The sequence below is a fragment of the Mauremys reevesii genome, linkage group 24 (genome assembly GCF_016161935.1).
Source record: "Mauremys reevesii isolate NIE-2019 linkage group 24, ASM1616193v1, whole genome shotgun sequence".
NCBI lineage: Eukaryota > Metazoa > Chordata > Testudines > Geoemydidae > Mauremys > Mauremys reevesii.
The window spans coordinates 1,497,303-1,516,789 of record NC_052646.1 but is presented as its reverse complement, the minus strand read 5'-3'; the positions used below and the strand labels follow the sequence as shown (position 1 = coordinate 1,516,789).

Below are 19,487 nucleotides of genomic sequence, written 5' to 3'. Positions count from 1 at the left end.
TAGAACTTTAACCATCACTCAACAACAGGGAAGAATGCTCCAGGCTGGGGTATCCAGGGGCAGCAGCACAGTTGTAGCTACAATAATTCTATGTTCTGTACCCTCAGAGCTGACCCAGATGGATGGAACGTGAGTAGCACTGTCTCCCTTGCAGAAATAATAGGGATGGTAGTTTGGAACCTGCTGCTAAGGCTACAACATCCAAGTGCCACAGAAGCAAAAACAGATGTTTCCAGACCTAAACTTTACACGGTTCTGTTTCTACAAGGCCTCCAGTCTACACACAAGCAGCAGCTACAGTAGCAATGACAGCAAGCAGGCACCAGTAATGCTGGCTAACACATCCCCAAAGTTTAAGTCTTCCTTTTACCAGCCAGATCTCTGGCCTCAATTACACAGATGGATTATCGAGGACTAGACCAATTCTGTTGCCCCATCCCCTACCTGAAGCAAGGCAAAAGGAACAATTTTGCTGGTATCTTCCCATACTGACTATGCCATGGGGAAAGCATCTAAAAATGATGTTTTTGAAAAAAGGTCCAGAAGACTAAGAAAAGCATCTCCCCGGTGAAGAAGCAGCACCCATCAGAGATGCTTCAGCTGCATTATCCTTCAATACCTGATCTGGTGCCACTGCAAAAATATGGAATGCTTTTTTGGCACTTTTGATCTAGCAATCTCAAAGCATTTTACAGAGGTAGGCAAGCCTTACTCCTCTTATACAGATAGGAAAGCTGAGGCATAGCGTGGTCAAGTGACCTAAACTTTGTCTAGTCCTCGATAATCCATCTGTGTAATTGAGGCCAGAGATGTAAGCTTCTTGGGTCACAAATTAGTAACAGAAGAGAACCAAGAAGTCCCCACTGCCAGTCCCCTGCTATTAAGAACAAAGAAATTGCAGTGGAGATCAGATTTGAGACTCACGTAGTCCAGTATCCCATCTCCAACACTAGCTAGCACCGGAGGCTTCAGAGGAACGCAGAAGAGCTCTGCAGTAAGCAGATGTGGGACAATCTTTTGCTTCCCTATTAGCTAGAAAAACACCTCAGGATTTAAGCCAAAGGGTTAATCTCTCTCGCCTTTTTTTTTAAAAATGAATTCTGGGTATTCTTGATAGCCATATAAATGTCCAATTCCCTTTTGAGTCCGGTCAAGTTCTGGGCCTTAACACCTTCCTGGGGCAATGAGTTCCATAGTCTAATTATGCATTTTTAGTTCCTTTTATCCATTTTTAATTTGCCATCTTTTATAATCCATTGAATGTCCCCTTGTTCATGTGTTTTGATAATTTATGAGACAAGAAAAAAGGTCTCACTACTTTCTGCCTACAATTTATTGTTTTATACACTTATATCCCATCTTCGTCTTCTTTACATTACCATTAAAACTACACTCTCCCACACTTGTCATTAAACTCAGAAGAGTCTTTCCTCTGTGGTGCTTTGAACACCACTCTCCTCCACATAAAAGAAAGCAAGTCAGTTGACTTCAGGACTGCCCTTCAATCCCAATTGAGCCAGAAAGTTTGTCTGGTTCTTACATTTGGAAAGCTATCACATTCCGCAGGGTTTCATTCTACACGATGCCCTGGGAATCACCTTTTGAAGGACGCTATCATTACCCCACATTCAACAAGAACCCTGGTTGTATACCAACCATGGATTAAATTAACAACCTGTGTCATAGATAAATCAAAGGCTGTTCCTACCCTGCAGGACCTTCTTGATATGACAGATGAGGGTTATCACTGAGAACATCAATGCCATACTGACACAGGATGCCTCTGCTCAGTATACGTGGATGAGATTCCCTTGATGCTGAATCAAATACTGGAAGGCCTAACAGCTTGGAAAGCTGAGGGACATGGGATGGCAAAGCAAGTTTGCTAACAAGAGCCTGCTATGTGTCTGTAGATACTGCAGATTATCTGGCATTCTAGTTAAAGCACAGGACTGGGAACCTGGGCTCTAGTCACAGGTCTGCCAGCAACACACTGTGTGCCTTGGGGAAGTCATCAGTCCTGTGACAACTGCCAAGTGTAAAAGGGTAAGACATGTATTAGTAAGTAATTCTTTAACATACGTACATGATTCTTCCTGCACAACACCTCAAAGATCCAGCCTTTCCTCTCCATCCCGCAAGAGCTCTCATCCCAGATCTCAGTTATGTCTTGACTCCTGCAGCACCTCTTCTCTGCCTTGACAAATCCATTCTTGCCCCCATTCAAAATATTGCTACAGATATTTTCTTTTCTCCTCACTTTGGCCACTGTCACCCAACTCTGTGTCACTCCACTGGCTCTCCCTACTCCACTGAACCAAACAACTTCTTAACTTTCAAGGTCCTTCACAGCCAATCGCCATAGTACCTATCATCTTATATGCTACTGAGATTCTGACTCCTGCCTCCGCTCTGTCAACAATGCCAGACCTTACTGCCTAGTTCTTCAACTTTAAACAAGCACCTTTGTGCTTACGCCCATGCTGCCCCTCACTCAACCCGTCACAACGGTACCTCACTGCCCTCCTTAAACTCTCCTTTGCCACAATGCCTACAACAGAATTGGTAATGGTTAGACAGCTAGTGCGCCATGGCCACTGCCCATCCTGCTGACCAGTACTGTCTCACTGTTGCCTTCATCTCCAACCACACTAAGACTGTAAGCTCCCGGGGGCAGGAACCACCTTTTTGTTCCATGTTTGTATATCTCCACCTAGCACAATGAGGCCCAGGTCCATGACTTGCGATAATGCCCAGACAAATAACTTGGAACTGCTCTACTAACCTGGTGAATGGGGGGCATAGCTTTCTTGGTCCCTTCCTCCACATGCATAGAGGCTCTCACGTGAGTCTTCGGGTCTAAAGCAGCAAGAATTACATTTCTAACTAAACAGATGCCTCTATCTTCTTTGGCTCAAAGATTCCACATCTCTATCGCAGTGAGAATGATTAGAGGCATGAAAAAAATCTCCGACGGAGACTGCAGAGGCGGGATGTTTGTTTTACTGAGGAGATGTGGTAAGGGCAAAAAAATGGTCTAAAGATAAATCAAGACCTCCTATTCACCCTGAGATGAGATAGGAAGAACAAGTGGACATTCAAGTAAACTGAAAGGTGGCAAATTCAAAGCTGTTAAGAGGGAATATTTTCCTCAGACACTGGAACTCCTTGCCCCAAGAAATCATTGGCAGGATTAAAACAGGACAGGGCATTTGTACTATAGTTAAGTATTATAGTATACATATTAGGCTAGATAGACTGTTCAACAGATCCAGTCTGGCATTTCTTAAAGGAAAATTTCCCTGGCCAAGTTAGTCTTCAGCAACACAAGGCCTCTCGCTACCGCCCCCTCTCTCACCTGAGAACAAGCAGTGTCCACTTTCCTTAGTCATCTTTGCTCCAGCTGCACCAGAAGCTATTATGAAGGGAGCTGCCAGGGAGGCACAGCTGACAGCACCTGAATAGTAGGTGCACTCCCTGGGCTCTTGCCCCCGAGAAGGAAGCATGACAATACCAGTGAAGAAGAAAGGAACACACATCAAAACTGGCCCCAGCTCCTGTTGCTCATGGAGCTGCTCATCTTTCATAAAATCAAAAGAGGTACAACTCACCCAGCATGCCTGCCCCTCTGCCACCGCCTTGGTAGTTGGTCCACAGTGTCTGTGCACTGCTGCACACTTGTCCTGTTATTGAGCACAGGGGGAGGGGGGGCGCGAGGAGAGTTTCACATGCAAAACTTCCTTTTCTTTTGCTTTTTTCCTTCCCCATCCTTCCATTTAAAAGTCTCAGTTCTCCAAGCAGCAGACGTGCTGCTGTGACTACTGACAACGTGGCCATCCAGGCCCTGGAAGCAATACATGGGACGTGGTTTAACTGGGGCTGCTGTCCACCACTCACATAACGAACTACAGTTCATCAGTCTGGATTCAAAAGGATGTTAAAAGCCAGTGTATTTATGGGTCACCCTAGATTGCAAGCTCACATACAAATACTATCGCACTAAAGTAGCTTGAATAGTCAGGAGCAGAAACTGTCTCCTGAACGAGCCGGTAGGGTCCACCTGGGGAGCCAATGCACAAACACTATGTAGTTTGGGGCTCATTCTCTGCTACTCATTTGGAGAATATTGTGCCCTAAGTTTGATTTAACTCTGCTCACGTTACACTAGTAGACACTAAGCTTGATCATACCGTGAGAATTATCACAGGCACACTGAAACCAACAAAACTCGTATAGTTCCAGTCCTAGCCAATATTCCTCCACTTATCGTCTAGCGCGGGGTCGGCAACCTTTCAGAAGTGCTGGGCTGAGTCTTCATTTATTCACTCTAATTTAAGGTTCCGTGTGCCGGTAATACATTTTAACGTTTTTAGAAGGTCTTTCTATAAGTCTATAATATATAACTAAACTATTGTTGTATGTAAAGTAAATAAGGCTTTTAAAATGTTTAGGAAGCTTCATTTAAAATTAAATTAAAATGCAGAGCCCCCCGGACTGGTGGCCAGGACCCAGGCAGTGTGAGTGTCACTGAAAATCAGCTTGCATGCCGACTTTGGCACCTGTGCCATAGGTTGCCTACCCCGATCTAGCGTCAGAATGCAGCCAGTAAACGGATTGCCAAGGTAAAGCAAGGAGAGAGATCACTTGATCATTGCCTGTTAGGTTCACTCCCTCTGGGGCACCTGGCATTGGCCACTGTCAGCAGACAGGATGCTGGGCTGGATGGGCCCTTGATCTGACCCAGTATGGCCGTTCTTACGTTCTTAAATGCCACACTTGCCATTGATCAGGGATATCTGAGATGCACCCCACCACCACCTGTGCAAGAGAAATCCTACCTGGGCAGTGCTGCATGCTCACCATCCAGCTCACTGTGGCAGACAGAATGGGAGAGAGCTGCTGCCATTACCACGAACTCCAGCATCACCAGGCTGGACAAATGGCTACCAGGCTTTGGGCTCCCATGCCACCTTAACACATTCAGGTGTGGCATGGTTCACTGTGCCAAGACTGACCATACCCAGGGCATCCAGGGAAGCCCATTGTGCATCTGTGGAGGATGCTGCACATGTGCCAGATAGCTGCTCTTTTTGTGTTGGGCTCCGTAGGGGTTTTCCCAAGTTGAACCTTGCTGACTCAGCAGCTGCTGACTGGCTCAAGACCATTTTGCTTTTTCTTCCTTTTAAACCTTGCCTTGCCCATATAGAAAGAGTCTGGACTGGTAAATGAAAGGGCATGTTGGCCCTGCCAGCTCGAATCAGAGGACTGAGTGAATCTCACAACCCTTCTCCAGTTCAAGAGATTCATCAAAATATTACACAATTTAAACCAATAATTAAATGCATTTGATTGTGTCCACTGAAACCCACTGCAGGGGACAAGCCAAGAGCAGTCACTTAAGGCTCCCATCCAGCTGCTGGTGAAAGGCTCAGCGAGTCTAGGCCTCCTGTTTGAAACAGGTCTGAGTCTAAGCAGGACCATCTCTGCCCTCCAATGTTTTCAAGGAAGAATAACCAAGTTGCTGCGAGGGGATTTAGCAGAGGAGACCTTAGAAGCAGTTAGGTTGTTTCAGCTATCTACAACCTTGGTACCAAACATTTCATCTCTCTACAGACCTCAACTCTGATTCATCTGCACCTTCCTTTCCCCTCTCACTAAACTTGTATACTAGGGAAGTCTGGGACCGGAGGACAAGGCAATTGAAATGCAAGATGTTACCAGGCACCAGCTTAAACATACAGGGAAGCAACAGCACATCAGCCTCCATCTCAAACAGCTCACTGGCTCCCTATTCATTTCAAGATCCAATTCCCAAGAGCCTGCCTCCTTTACACGGACTCTCCATGGACCTGTTCCCCTCAATACCAAAGACCTTGCCTCACTCTACTCCCATCTCCCTGCTGGTCTAAACTTTTCCCCCAGTCATCTCCACTCTGCACGCACCATGTTGACCCAAGAGCTTTCTTTGCACCTTCCATGATCTAGAACAGGGGTTCTCAAACTGGGGGTCAGGACCCCTGAGGGGGATTGCGAGGTTATTACATGGGGGGCTGCGAGCTGTCAGCCTCCACCACAAACCCCGCTTTGCCATCAGCATTTACAATGGTGTTAAATATATTAAAAAGTGTGTTTAATTCATAAGGGGGGGGGTCGCACTCAGAGGCTTGCTATGTAAAAGGGGTCACTAGTACAAAAAAGTTTGAGAACCACTGATCTAGATCTTTTGTAAAATGTATCTGACTATTTGTAACTCATCTAACACCTCTCCTCCTTTTGCCTACAGAAAGGAATTAAGTTAACTACTCTGCAGGAAGGGGTGGGGTTGGAGAGGGAGAGGCTGCCCTGGTGTTCTTGACACCATCCTGTGACACAGGCCACTCTACAGGCCATCTACCTAGGGAGGTGGTTGCATCTCACTGCAAGTGAACTGATTCTTGGCATATGGGGACACAGGCCACTTGCCTTGAAGGCCAGTAATCTCAGATCCTGTCAGTTGCTCCATACCAGAGCCACCCTGCTTTAAACACTGGCAGACCCTATGGCAGCCATTGAGATTCTTCTGTGTAGCCACATTTGTAAAGTGAGATCCCTCAGGACACAAGGATGTTAGAAAAGATTCTAAATGAACTACAATAAGGGAAAGGACTGTGCTAAAAGCAGCAAAGTAATACTCAAAATGGGAATAAGTCTGTATAGTTCTTTGAAAATGCTGACAACTTTTCAGAGTAGGAAGTTGTGGTAAAAAGACAAATACCATTGCCACCAATAAAGAGAAGCAAGAACAGAACTAGACTGCCATCTACAATAACTGATGGACATTCAGAAGCCTCCTTAATGCTAGCTGAGAGGCAAGAAGATTAGCTTGTGTTCTCTTCTTTCCATGTGGAAGGCAAACAAATACACCTACATGACAAACTGACCATGTCCCTGCACAGGAAGCCTCAGGAAACAATGGGACAATTCCCACCACCATGTGAAAAATAGGACCAGGGAAGAAGAGAAGCCATCCAATCCACAGGGCACCGCAAACAGAGTGGCCCAGTCACAAGGGTTCCAGTTAGCTAAATCCAGCCTTCATGCAAGCCACACTCAGACTGATTGAAATTTAGAGTAAAACCATTCTCCCACCCACCTCAAATCTCAACTCCTCTAGGCAACCCAACCCAAACTGTTTCTCCACCCGCACTACTGCACCAGACCCATGCTCCCTAGAACACAGGATCAAACTAATGAAAGTCAGTTTAAAAAACTGGTAGAGCATTATTCTCACACAGGTCTATGTAACCTTCTCCACGACCCCCGGGGAGAACTTGCAATCCTGTAACAATGTCTTTCCATTGATTCCCATCTTTTATGCTGTGGTGCACCTTAAACTAGACCTCTTACTAAAGCATACAGGACCTTACCTCAACTCACCAGCAGGAACTCCACAGACAAATGGATTAAACCTCAGAGACCAGAAGAAGACAGTAGAAGCAATATGTACATACATACATACACACCACAAGAAAACAGATTCTTCAAACAGAAATCAAGAATAGTTGAAGCTGTGTCAATTCAAGAAAGCAAACAAGATTGTTTACAAAAACAAGTTTATAATCCACAAGGTTTGGGGATAAAAAATGTGAGCCTACTCAGATGTATACAATATCTAACACTAACAGCTTCTTGGTCTGGCAGCATGCGAATTAAGTTACATATAGGTCCCATTTAAAGAAACACATGACATCCCCACACTATCCATCACATCTTCACAGAAAGAAAACTAGGACTAAGCATTCAACCTAATCACCTCAATGCACATTAAAGCTACAGGCAAATTAAAAATGCTGAAGGCTTCTTACTTCTGCAAATCCAACTGATTTTAAACAGAGGAGTCAATCCAAAAAGCCAATTTCCACCATCTTGGTATCTAGAATTTCAAAAAAGAAACCCTGCTAGATCCTAATTAATGTATTTTAAAATAAATACTTCTTTTGGACAAAAGAAAATATTAAATCAGTCTTCTATTGTTTACTGGTACTGAAAATTCTTTATACACTAACAAAAAAAAGGTCCTGCTTACCTTAAGACTCTCCACTCATGCTACCCAAGAGCCACTTTAAATTCAGACATGCTAAAGACTCCAGTTTCACCCTTACACAAAAAGCCTTTATGTAAACTAAAGGTTTTACACAGATTTTGGCTTCTCATTCTGAACCTGCTGGGGCAACTAACCGGCAGCGTACGATTAAATCATTTGTCTAATGACTCAAAGGATCCTGACATATGCAATGCTACAATGTCTTAACTTCCATCTATGCTGAATACAAACCAACATCTATGTCGTAAAATGCATTTCAACACAGCACATACAAAATGGCTGGCTCCCAAGATGAGCATTTCCATACAATACTATAAAAAGGATAACAAGCTAAAAAGGTAATTATGACTTAACGGCTAGGCAGTCAGAAGAGAGATCTGCAAGAACACCGGTACCAAACACTAACAAATAAAAACATGCTGCTCTTCGAATCCTGATACTTCGGCTTGTAAGTTGTCAAGGAATATTACACTCAATTCACCTTAGTGTGTAACTTGCAAAGAAATACTATGGTGTGATTGGGTATTTGTGGATGGGGGATATTTTATGCAGCTAAGGAGGGAAAGTAGGCCTATCACGTAGGTTTTATCATGAACAGAAAATGCATCTTTTTTTAAAAAGCAACACAATCCTAAATCCTCCTTGACAAAGAAAAAATTGCAAGCAAAGAAATATTCTTAAATATTCCAAATGCTGAAAGTGAGAAGAGTCATTCATAAATTAGAGATTTAAATTAGGTTTTTATTCATAATTTAATTTAGATTGTGCAAGAGTAAAAAAAGATAAACATTTAAAAAGACAAACCGTAATGCTAGTTCTCAACAGAATCAGGGAGCTGTCTCTAGATTGCAGCAGACCATAAATTCTTATAGTCATTTCAGCGCAAACTCACTAAACAGTTCCACTGTTTTCCCTTACAAACCAGTTCTTTAGATCTGAATGATCAGAGCAAATGTAAGTACTCACATAGAGGAAACGGTAACATTACGACAGCTCTATTCATTAATGTGCATACTTAATTCTCATCTCTCCAACACAAATTCGGGGTCTGTGCAGTACAATGTATCTAGAAAGCAAATTAAAAAAATGAATGCAAAAAAATTGTTGTGGTCAGTAAGATAAAATTACAACTTCTAAATCAATTCACTGTCTCACAGAACAAAATGCCCATAACTGCAACGGAGTGTAGGAACCGTACAGCAGTTAACATACTCCCACCCCAGCTAGAACCCAAAACTGCAACCGTCCAGATGTGTGGAAGCTCAGAACATTCTATAATTTTGCTGCCATGTGTTTGACTTTTGTACAGTACAAACCCAACTGTGTGTAGCAGATGGCATAAAAAAAGTATTTCTACTACAATTTGTCAGACTCTACCAAGAAAGAGGAGCAGAATGAGCAAAATATTAGTATTTGCTCTAGTATCTGACATCTCATTTTTCAGGTGTGTTTTTTCTGAAAAGCTAAGTTATTAAAACCAGTTTGGTATTAAAACAGAGACCTTAACTAACCGCAGCTGTTGGATACAGCAGGGCAGTCTGTACGTTTCCCCACCTCAAAATCATTTAAAATACAAGGAGACAAAAATATAAGTGGCTTCCCCCTTTCCGAAAGCCAATGCGGGGGGGAAGAGGGAGAGGAATCTCTTTTCCTCAAGGAATGTGGCTGTAATTGAATGTTTGGGGAAACTGGTCCTACAAGGCTGCAAACATTATCCACTCGCAATGAACTGGTCATTTAAAAATAAAAAGGGGGCAAAGGGGGAGTTTTCCTCTTAACAATCCTCCTCCAGCTCTACTCCCCATCCGTCAGCCTGAGCAAGCAGAGATGACGCAGGCTGCCTTATATAATAGCCTGTGATTTCCTAGACTGCAGGCCTTCCCTTTGTGCTCTGTATACACTTACACACACGCACACAGATTCACAGCCCCTGGCACCATGCCAGCACTAACCCTCGTCAGCTGGCTGACTCCATTCACAGAGAGGGGTTGGAGCTGACATGAAAAGAAGGGGGGGGTGAGCTATTACATCAAGCCATCAGCACTACAGACAAAAGAAATTTTTTTATATACCCAAAATAAGCCTTCCCTTGCAGCTTTAGATCAGGGAGAATCGTATTTAGTAATTCCACAAGAACGCCGCACTATGAACAAGGAACCTGAACGGAGGTGAGGGTTTTTTGGGAGGTAGGGGAGGGAATCAGTCCAACAGCAAACAAGCAACAGTGCAGTTTTCTCTTTAAATATAATGTAAAAACATTACATTTAACCTTCCAACTCATGTTAAAGGAGAGAAAAAACAGCCATGATAATCCATAAAGAGCCTTTTGTCTGTTAAAAAGGACAGTCTAAAGAATACTTACAGGTACAATATCCTGCTGCCTCCTTTAGTTGTCAAGAAAATTAGAGAGAGAGAGAAAAGAAGGGGGGAAGAGAGACAGAAAGAAGAGAAGACAGAGTGAGAAGGGGGGAGGGAGGGGAAGAAAGACAGATTTTTTTTATGAGAAGCCCTCTCCGTAGAACATGGGCGGCCCCGCGTGCCATCCCCCTCTAGGGACCTGCAGAAACCCTGTCTCAAAACGGGCACTTCCCTGCCAATCATGCGCTGTACTGTTATATTAAACAAAAGAAAAGGGGGATGCTTACTTTTACCCATGATGCCTAGCGGGGGCAGGGGAAAAAAACCAGTTGCAGCCGGTTTGTAACCTCAGGACATGGAATTATCTCTTAATTTTTTTAAGTCGTTTGTGGTATAAAAGTCAGTTAGCTGCCCCCACCCCCACCCCGATTCTGGCATCTTGCCAAACTTTGTCTTCATTCATAAGAGCTCATTTCCTCCAACGCTATTTTAACTGTTTAGTTCCCAAAACAAATTTTAAGGACATTCCATCAATGTGGAGAAGCAATTAATAAAGATGTATCCATAAGAACGAGAATGCCAATAATCTCATTTGTCTGCATCTCGCCAACACACATGCTTACCTCCCTGGTGTTAGGAGTCAGGGAATAGCCAATGCAGGAAAGATGGGGATTTTTGTAGCATTCCTGAAATCATGGTGTCACACATCAAAGCATCAACCCCTCAATTTTTCCCCTCCAATACCAGTAACTTGATTGTGACGGGTGTACTCTCTTCCTACAATCACTGTTACAGGTGTTTCAGAGGTGATCAGTTACAGCTCTTGTACACGTTCCAGCCAAACCCAGGTAGATGGCCATACCCAGATAAATCTACCTTCCATGCATGCCACACTAGCAATGGAAATGAAACCACTTCTTCATAGCATCCTCATTGTCTTAACAGCTCTATCCCCGACGTGCTCACAATGCATTTCTCCACACACTAGGCTTATAACTGATATTTTGTTGGGGTTTGATAACACACTAAGAATGTACCCAAAGGTTCTGACCAAGGCATCATGTTTTTGTAGGAAAGGTGGTGGTGTCCCAAAAAAGAGAGTTACTTTGTATTCCATCTGGTGTTCACGTAATAGAATAGCCGTTATTTCAATACCTGTGCAGATCAGCAGGGCTTGAAAAATGTATCCAATGCTTACTAGTCCAAGCAAGCACTCAACTTATTGTTCAGGCCAAAATACTCAAAACCATCCCCCCACCCCACTGCATGTCAGTCACTACTACCTAGAGAGAGAGAAAACAGGGCATGTGCTTACAGCACTCAGCAGTATCTCCCAAGAGCAAGGGAAAGCAAATAAAGTGGTTTTAAGTCTAATCTACATGCTTTCCCCCTGAACCCCCTCCATATGTCTAGTGTAGCTTAGCTGCCCATCTGCAGATGGTCGGCCATGTTCAGGCTGTCCATCCCCAAAGTAGGTCTGGTCTCAGATCTTCCCTGACTGGCTGAGCTCAAAGGCTCTGGCCTCCTGCTCTCAGTTTTCCTCTACCTTATCCTCCACTAGTCAGCCATCCCCTCGAACCCTGGACACCCCAGACCCATAATAGCTGGGGCCCCATCTGCTGGGTGTCTCCTGCTCATCAGGCCTCCCCATGACATGACTAGCAGCAAGATGTTGGGTTCTCCCCTAAAATTTGGGCATGAAAGCTTGTCTTCCACCAGCTGTTTCCTTTCTGACTATATCCCTATGAGGACTAGGTCTTGCCCAATGGACTGGACTCAATACCACTAATCTCTCTCTCTGGTCTGCTCCTCACAGCAATGTTGGTTCTTTGGAGCTGTGGTGTACCCTTCTGGTATGCCCAGTCTTGCTTCTCTTGGACTTCTGCTACACACTACATCTAACTCCAGGCGCTGAGCCATTCATTAGCCCTCTCACGCAGCCTTTTGCACACTGCCGGGGGCCAGGTGATGGGGGAGACAGCAGGGCTGAAGAATACCATTTGAGTGGTGCAATTAGGAACTGCCACACCTGCACTCCTCAAGCCATTAAAGCAGCCCCAATCACCCAGCCTAATTATGTTTGGGGACAGTAGGTTTTTCAAGTCCTATGTTGATGCATTACAATTGTGCCAATATAAAGCAATTTCAAACTACACATTCCTGCAGCTCTATATAGTACAGCAAGTGTACATGGGACTTTATAGGTACACAGGAAAACAATGTTTAAAAGGGACTGGATAAATTCATGGTGGCTAAGTCCATAAATGGCTATTAGCCAGGATGGGTAAGAATGGTGTCCCTAGCCTCTGTTAGTCAGAGGATGGAGATGGATGGCAGGGAGAGATCATTTGATCATTGCCTGTTAGGTTCACTCCCTCAGGGCACTGGCATTGGCCACTGTCGGTAGACAGATACTGGGGCTAGATGGACTTTTGTCTGACTGAGGCACGGCCTTTTTTATTCTCTTATGTGTCCTATGTTGATGCATTACAATTGTGTGCCAATATATAGCAATTTCAAACACACATTCCTGGCTCATGCATACAGCAAGTGTACATCAAGTGTTATAGGTACACAGGAAAAAGGTCCTGGGCTCCTGGGAAGAAAAGAAGTGATTTATATAGGTGCAATCTTGCACCTGATCCTTAGTTGTTAGACTGGAAGCAGATGGCACTGGAGGCTTGGGAGGAGAAAAGTCAGATGCAAACTGTGAAGAGAGATTTGACAGAGGAAAAGAAGGTTTGGTTGGTGCAACAGAGATAAGGCAGATCCATTCTTAAGGAATGGTGTGAAATTGGTAGTAACTGAGGAATCTCATGAGAATTTTGTTCAGTAGTACAAAAAACCTGCAAAAAAAAAAAATCGCTCAGTAACCATACTGCTGGCTTCCTCCAGCCCAATTGCCCATCAGCTCTGGGTCTCTGTACTGAGATCATTTTGAAACACTGCCATGAACTAGAATTAAGTCCTACTAAGATGACAACATTCTACACCCCTATTTGCTGCAAAAATATACTGAACTACTACTAAGAATGCTCAGCTACCATGAGGCAACCCAATACAAACTAGCTTCTGACAGATGTTCCTAGCAAACATCTGCTGGCAGCTTCAGCCCTTCAAAGCTTATTGTCCTACAACTGGGTGCGAATTTAGCAACACAAGAGAATAAGAGGGCATTAATTTATGTTGCATTTACAACAGAGGCCTATGGAAATCTGTCACTATCGGAATACCCAAAAAGTTCAAATATGATGAGGGTGATTACAAATTGATAGTAAATAGCAGACCTTTCTTAAATGTTACCATGAAGACTTCTGAAATCAGACACTCATGCCACATTGTTGGAAGGCGTAAGTCATCAATTCATTTGCTCTAAATGATAGAATTTGCCTCAGTTAGTGTACCTTCAGACATAGGTACCCAATTCCATTGATGTTAAAGAGGCTGAGCACCGCATACCTACATAATAGCAGAATTTGGCCCATTATATTTAACTCTTTAGTTACTTGTTGCTATATTGATAATTTTCCATAGAACTAGTATATATTTTAACACTTGTATAGTCCTTTACATTTTCAAAGCTATACCTGGAATACCTCACACCTGCAAGAGAGAGAAAATGAGGAACAGACACGTTAAGTGGCTCTCTCCAAGGTCAGTGAGTCAGTAGAAGAGCAAAGAAGAAAACCTAAGAGTTCCAATCCCCCGCTCTATCCTCTAGAGAGACTGCTGCTCACACTCCAGTTCATGTGTCTTTGAAAACGAAATCCCCACACCCGCAGAGAGGCTTCTGATCAATTCTCACAGAAATTTAGCTAATAAGCAAGAGACTTGCTGTACTTAGGAAATTCATATACAGCTTTCATCCAAATATACTGAATGCTTCAGCACTGAGTGCCTAACACATTATATACACACTTTATTTAAAATTTGCAGAGCAAATGTTGGGAGCAGTTCAGCCCTGCTGCCAACACACAGTACTGAGCTTTTGTTTCAAGTAAACTTATACAGTAGATAAAATGTTCTTACAACTTTCATATAAAGTATCTCCGTATGACCATAGACCCCACAAGCAAGACTACACTAAGGATATACACATCATCCAACTCTGTTTGTAGTGATCTCTAGAGAAGTTTTCAGCCATTATATTGTGTGTTGGTGCATTTGCTGCCCCAGTCTGACCCACTCTGATACCAAAGGAAGATACCCTTGTGAGCTTTTGAAGTGTGGCCATGACACCTTGAGACCCTGTTAAGGAATCAGATTCTGTTCTAAGCTTTGTACACTGCAATTCTTCTAGAAAGTAACAAGGACAACAGCAACTCAGATTTGACCCAGAGATTTAGATTTTGTTAAAAACCACCAAATATTTTTGAAATCTGGACTGACTGAATTTTTAAAATAATCCTGGAAATATTTCTAATACAGGCAGTTTTTACAAAAAATCTCCCCTGCATTTACAATCCAGACACTACAGAATTAAAAACCTGAAAGTGAAATCCATTAAGATCGTGAAACTAACTTAATTTTCATCACACAAGCACCATGTAAAAAGTTGTATTTTTAAAGTTTTCCATTTCAATCATTAATGCATTAACACAGGCTAAAGAGTTAAAAACAGCTAATGTTTAAATTTGTACGCAGGATTGTTGTAGCTGTGTTGATCCCAGGATATTAGAGACAAGATGGGTGAAGTAATCTTTTCCCCAATACTTATTTATTTCAAATATCCTATATTGTACCAAAGAAGTTGGTCTTTGGTCCAATAACCGATCTTTCATTCACCTCGTTTTTCTAATGTTTAAACAGACAATATCCTTTTAATTATATATAATTTTCAGCTTATTCTGTTATGAACAGGATTAAAGCTCCTACACAATATTAGACAGCTAAAAACTACTGGTTAACCCACTTCTCTGTACCATCTATTAGAAATGGACTGTTAAATTCTAGTACAATCTAGTACATTAATGCATGTACTAGTATTTTCCAAAGCTGATAAAACAGATTACTTCAAAATTTAGCACTACAATCTGTTTGGAAAACACAAATTAAGAATTCAGTGTGTCAAAGCGGATGTAAATTGTTTACTGTGTTAATGCACAGCAGAAATATCTTGCGAAATGGGATGTTTCATTTTTGGTGGCAAGTTACAAAATTACAATAATCAAAGGTTAACAAGAGCACTATAGTAAATTTGGAGATACTTAGTGCATGTAATTAGTACTACATTTAATTTATTTGTGGAGCAAGCATAAATAAGACCAATTTACAAATTACATCTTTTACAATATTTTGCATACAAACCAATGAAACCTGCACGAAGTATCCATTCTTCTAAAAATAAACTATTACACAGTGCACAAATAACCATGTAATCTATAATATATAGTTACTATCATGCACTTAATCCATGAGGGACAGAGAATCTGGTAATTATACTAGAGTTTCCATACCATTCCAAGCATTGGTACCATCTGAGTTAGCCTTATTAAATAACATGGAACAATTTGGTTTACAAAAGGGAGAAATACCTCATTAGTCTGTAATTACATAGTAGTTACCATAGAATGACGACCTAATGAGGTGGTTGTTTGGGTCCAACAAGATATCACCGCTAATTCTTTTCAGGATGTGCGCACTGAAAATGTTACAAACAGCAAGTGATGAAAGGATGCTCAGCTTTAGAAGCAAGGAAAGGAAGTGGCCAAGCATAGACTATACACAAGTGAAGGAGGGATAAATAAATCATATGGTGCTAAGGAGTAAGAGAAATCAAGGCTAAAAAAGAAATTCCAACACAGCTGTCAAGCAGTCTGCACTGTGTAGAACTATGAAGCACTCTATGGAAGATCCTGAACATCCTCTGTTGTACTGCCTGTGGAAGCAATGCTTCTTCAAAATGTATTAAGGAAATCTCTCTCCTATGAAGAGTGGAGCTTTCTGAAAGAACACATCAGCTCAATGTAGATGGCTTGGCCAAGAACTGTCTCTGATCATGAAAGTCCATCTACTCAGAGCCAGCACCCTTCTTTAGACATCATGCCCACGGGTTAGTGGCAGCAACTTCTCTTCACTCAAGTGAAGGTTTTTTTACTTGCCTTTCACTAGCTTCACAATCTAGGAGTCCCTGTTTGGATTCTAGAAATTCAGAAGCCACCTAGTTAGCAAAGAAGTCCAAGCATGCTTCCTCTCAACCCAGGGCTTTGGAGCTGTGCTCCGGCTCCGAAGCAAGCTTCAGACAAAAACTTGCAACTCCACTGCTCCAGCTCCGGGCTCCACTCCAAAGCCCTGTCTCAACCACTATATCCAACCATATTTACTTGCCAAAGTGTTTGTAACTTTTCCTTTTGGATGCATGCTAAGTTACCATCATCCGTTCCTTGGTTGCTCCTACACCAATTCCTACAGAGCACTTTGAGGTTACCCTTGAAGGCCACTAAGAAAATTCAGGTAATGTCAGATGCTACCTGCTTAACTCGCAGTGTTTCTTGCGTGGAGTACACCACACACATGCCCCATAGACTGCACATATTTCCAGTTCATTTCCAAGTAATGCCTGCCTTGATCTCACACACACTATACAGTTTGGAGTCATGATTAGGTCAGAGATTGCCCCTCCTGTCCTCAGGCTTAATCTCAACAGCTGAGATGCTCTTGCTGATTGTCACTAGATGTGTCCATTTGGGACCTGGGTATTCTCAGTTGAGGGCCTTCAGATTTGAAATTCACTCCCACCAGAGCCATGTTTGACCTTCAAGGTTCACCTTCTCATAATAGCCAACACTTTTAAAGCCAGGTGCTTCAAGTTAGGTGACTAGGTACAAGTGGCCTGGTTTTCAGGAGTGACAAGAACCCACAAGTCAGTGGGAGATAAGGTATTCAGCACCTCTGAAAGCTGTGCTGCTTTCACTCAGGTGCCTGAACGGGGATTTAAAAACAAATCTAGGCAGCTAGTTTTGCAAGCCACAGGCTTCGGTGGACTGGGTCAGTTGGGAGGGATTCTTTGTGTCAAGTTCCATTTTAATTCAGGTGCTTTTACAGTTTGTCTTGAGGGCATCAGGCATATTTTGTAAAATTCAAAGCATCTTGCGTTAAATAAGGTCAGACCACTCATACACCAGTTTCCCCATCATCGTCTCACCTTGGCTTGCTCCAGATCACTGGTTTATTTCTCTATAGGGCAGTGAGCATCATCTTCCCAATCCTGGAGCGCCAAGCCAGTAGTTTCTCCTCCATGTGGTAGACAGTAGTGAATAAGGGTGTTTACCCTTTCGATACTGTTGTTTAATTCGTACCACCCACAATCCAGTCTTCTCTTCACCTCATTTCTTAGTCTGCAGTAGTTGGTAGCAATTGGCCCAAAACAGACAGTTTAACAGTATTTGTTCTCTTTATACACCAATATTTTTGAAGATGTTTTTCCTTCTCTGCATTCCTCATCACTATCCAGCTCTTTAAATCAGTGTTTCAGGTCTCGCGGTGATTCAGCAAAAGTGAAAAGCCTTTTTTTTACCAACTGGGGTCGGTGCATGTCCTCTGCATCTGCTCCAATCCTCCCATCCAAGACCTCTGAAGATTTTCTATAACCAGAAGGCAAAAAAGGTACCACCAACCGCTCTCTGAAGCGGAAGTGTGAGAGATCTGCTTTCCTATAAACATGTACCTTGACGCTAAATATGAGTGAGGCAAGAGGCTTCTCAGACCTTGAGAGACTATGTACTGCATATAGTCTGAGGGTTGTAGCTCTATTAGTAAAGGCATATTTGAGTAACGCCTAGCAAGAAACGGTGCATTTAAAGTTTCAAGAGGTCACAGTGATTCCATAATTCAGAGACTTAATCCAACAAGGCTGATGCAGTTTGGTAGAATCCTGCAGGTTACCCAGTGGGACCATCACACTTTAAGCAATTGGAAAGCCCTTTTTTTTAAAAAAAATTAAAGCAACGTGGATGAGAACAGCGTACATTTCATGAGGGCTCATCTGTTCCCCTGTTGCTTATTCTTCACCATAGGTTTTCCTAGGTTACGAATCTTTCACTTCAGCAGTGCAATGCTCTTCTCTTCCAGACCAGAGATCCTGAAGCACCTTTTCTCCTCTTATTTTAAGTGTGGTTTTGTGGCAGTGTTTTTTTTTTTTTTTACATAAACAGTCCCCACTTGCAGTCAGATAATGGAACAGTTTAGGATCAATGCTAAGACATTTGGAGAGGCTTTCAACAGAGGTGGGACACAGTTTTGCCGGGAAAGGTGAGAAGCATTTTTTTTAAACAGGAAGCCCAAGCTCACTGTCATGGAGTGTGAGGGAGACAAGGCCCTGCACCCCCGGCTTCCTGTGATTCACCAGGACTCTCAGCCAGCCAGTAAAACAGGTTTATTTAGACGACAGGAACACAGTCCAAGACAGGTCTTGCAGGTACAGACAACAGGACCCCCTTAGTTAGGTCATTCTGGGAGCCCCAAGGAGGCCAGAGCCCTGTTGGGAAGCCTAAGCCCCATCTGGGCTCCCCTCCATTTCCAAGCCAGCTCCAAACTGAAACTCCCTCCAGCTGTCTCACTCAGCCTCCCCTCGGCCCCTCCCCCAGACTTTGTCCATTTCCTGGGCAAAGGTGTCATCTGGCTCCAACCCCCATCCTGGTTCTCATGTTACCTGCTCAGGTATCTGGTTTTAAGGAAAGTCTCCCATCTCCAATGCAGACAGTCCTGGCAAAACTCCCCTGCAACCTTTCCAGGTCAATGCTCCCCTCTCCCCGCTGTGTCACAGGCACCCACACAGTATTCAAAGAAAACATTAAGAACATTTCCAATTCGTCACACTCACATTCAACATAACTTCAAAACATGCTCTGAGCCAATCACAGCACAAGGCAACTGATTATGCAATAACTGGATGTTACCCCCAAACTAGAATGGAGCAGAAGAATGGGGATAAACAGGAACAGGCAGCAAAAAGTGGCTCAGTGTAGGTCAAGGACATTTCCATTTCAGAGGAATGGGAAAAACGAAGGAGGAAATCACAACTGGAATATAACCACCTCACACAGAC

General features: G+C 43.1%; 1 protein-coding gene across 3 annotated transcripts in view; it reads right to left on the bottom strand.

The window, feature by feature from the left end:
• Nucleotides 1-19,487, bottom strand: part of GATAD2B (GATA zinc finger domain containing 2B) — a 74,632-nt gene that overhangs the window by 41,155 nt on the left and 13,990 nt on the right. For 2 of the 3 annotated variants that reach the window (XR_005591120.1, XM_039513560.1), the window contains exon 2: nucleotides 9,050-9,149. The exons of the other annotated variant lie outside the window; for it this stretch is intronic. Coding sequence is in view for 1 of the 2 variants with exons in the window: in XM_039513560.1 (XP_039369494.1) it covers nucleotides 9,050-9,051 (2 nt within the window). In the remaining variant the exon portion in view is untranslated. The remainder of the gene's footprint in view (nucleotides 1-9,049; nucleotides 9,150-19,487) is intronic. 3 annotated transcript variants of the gene reach the window in all.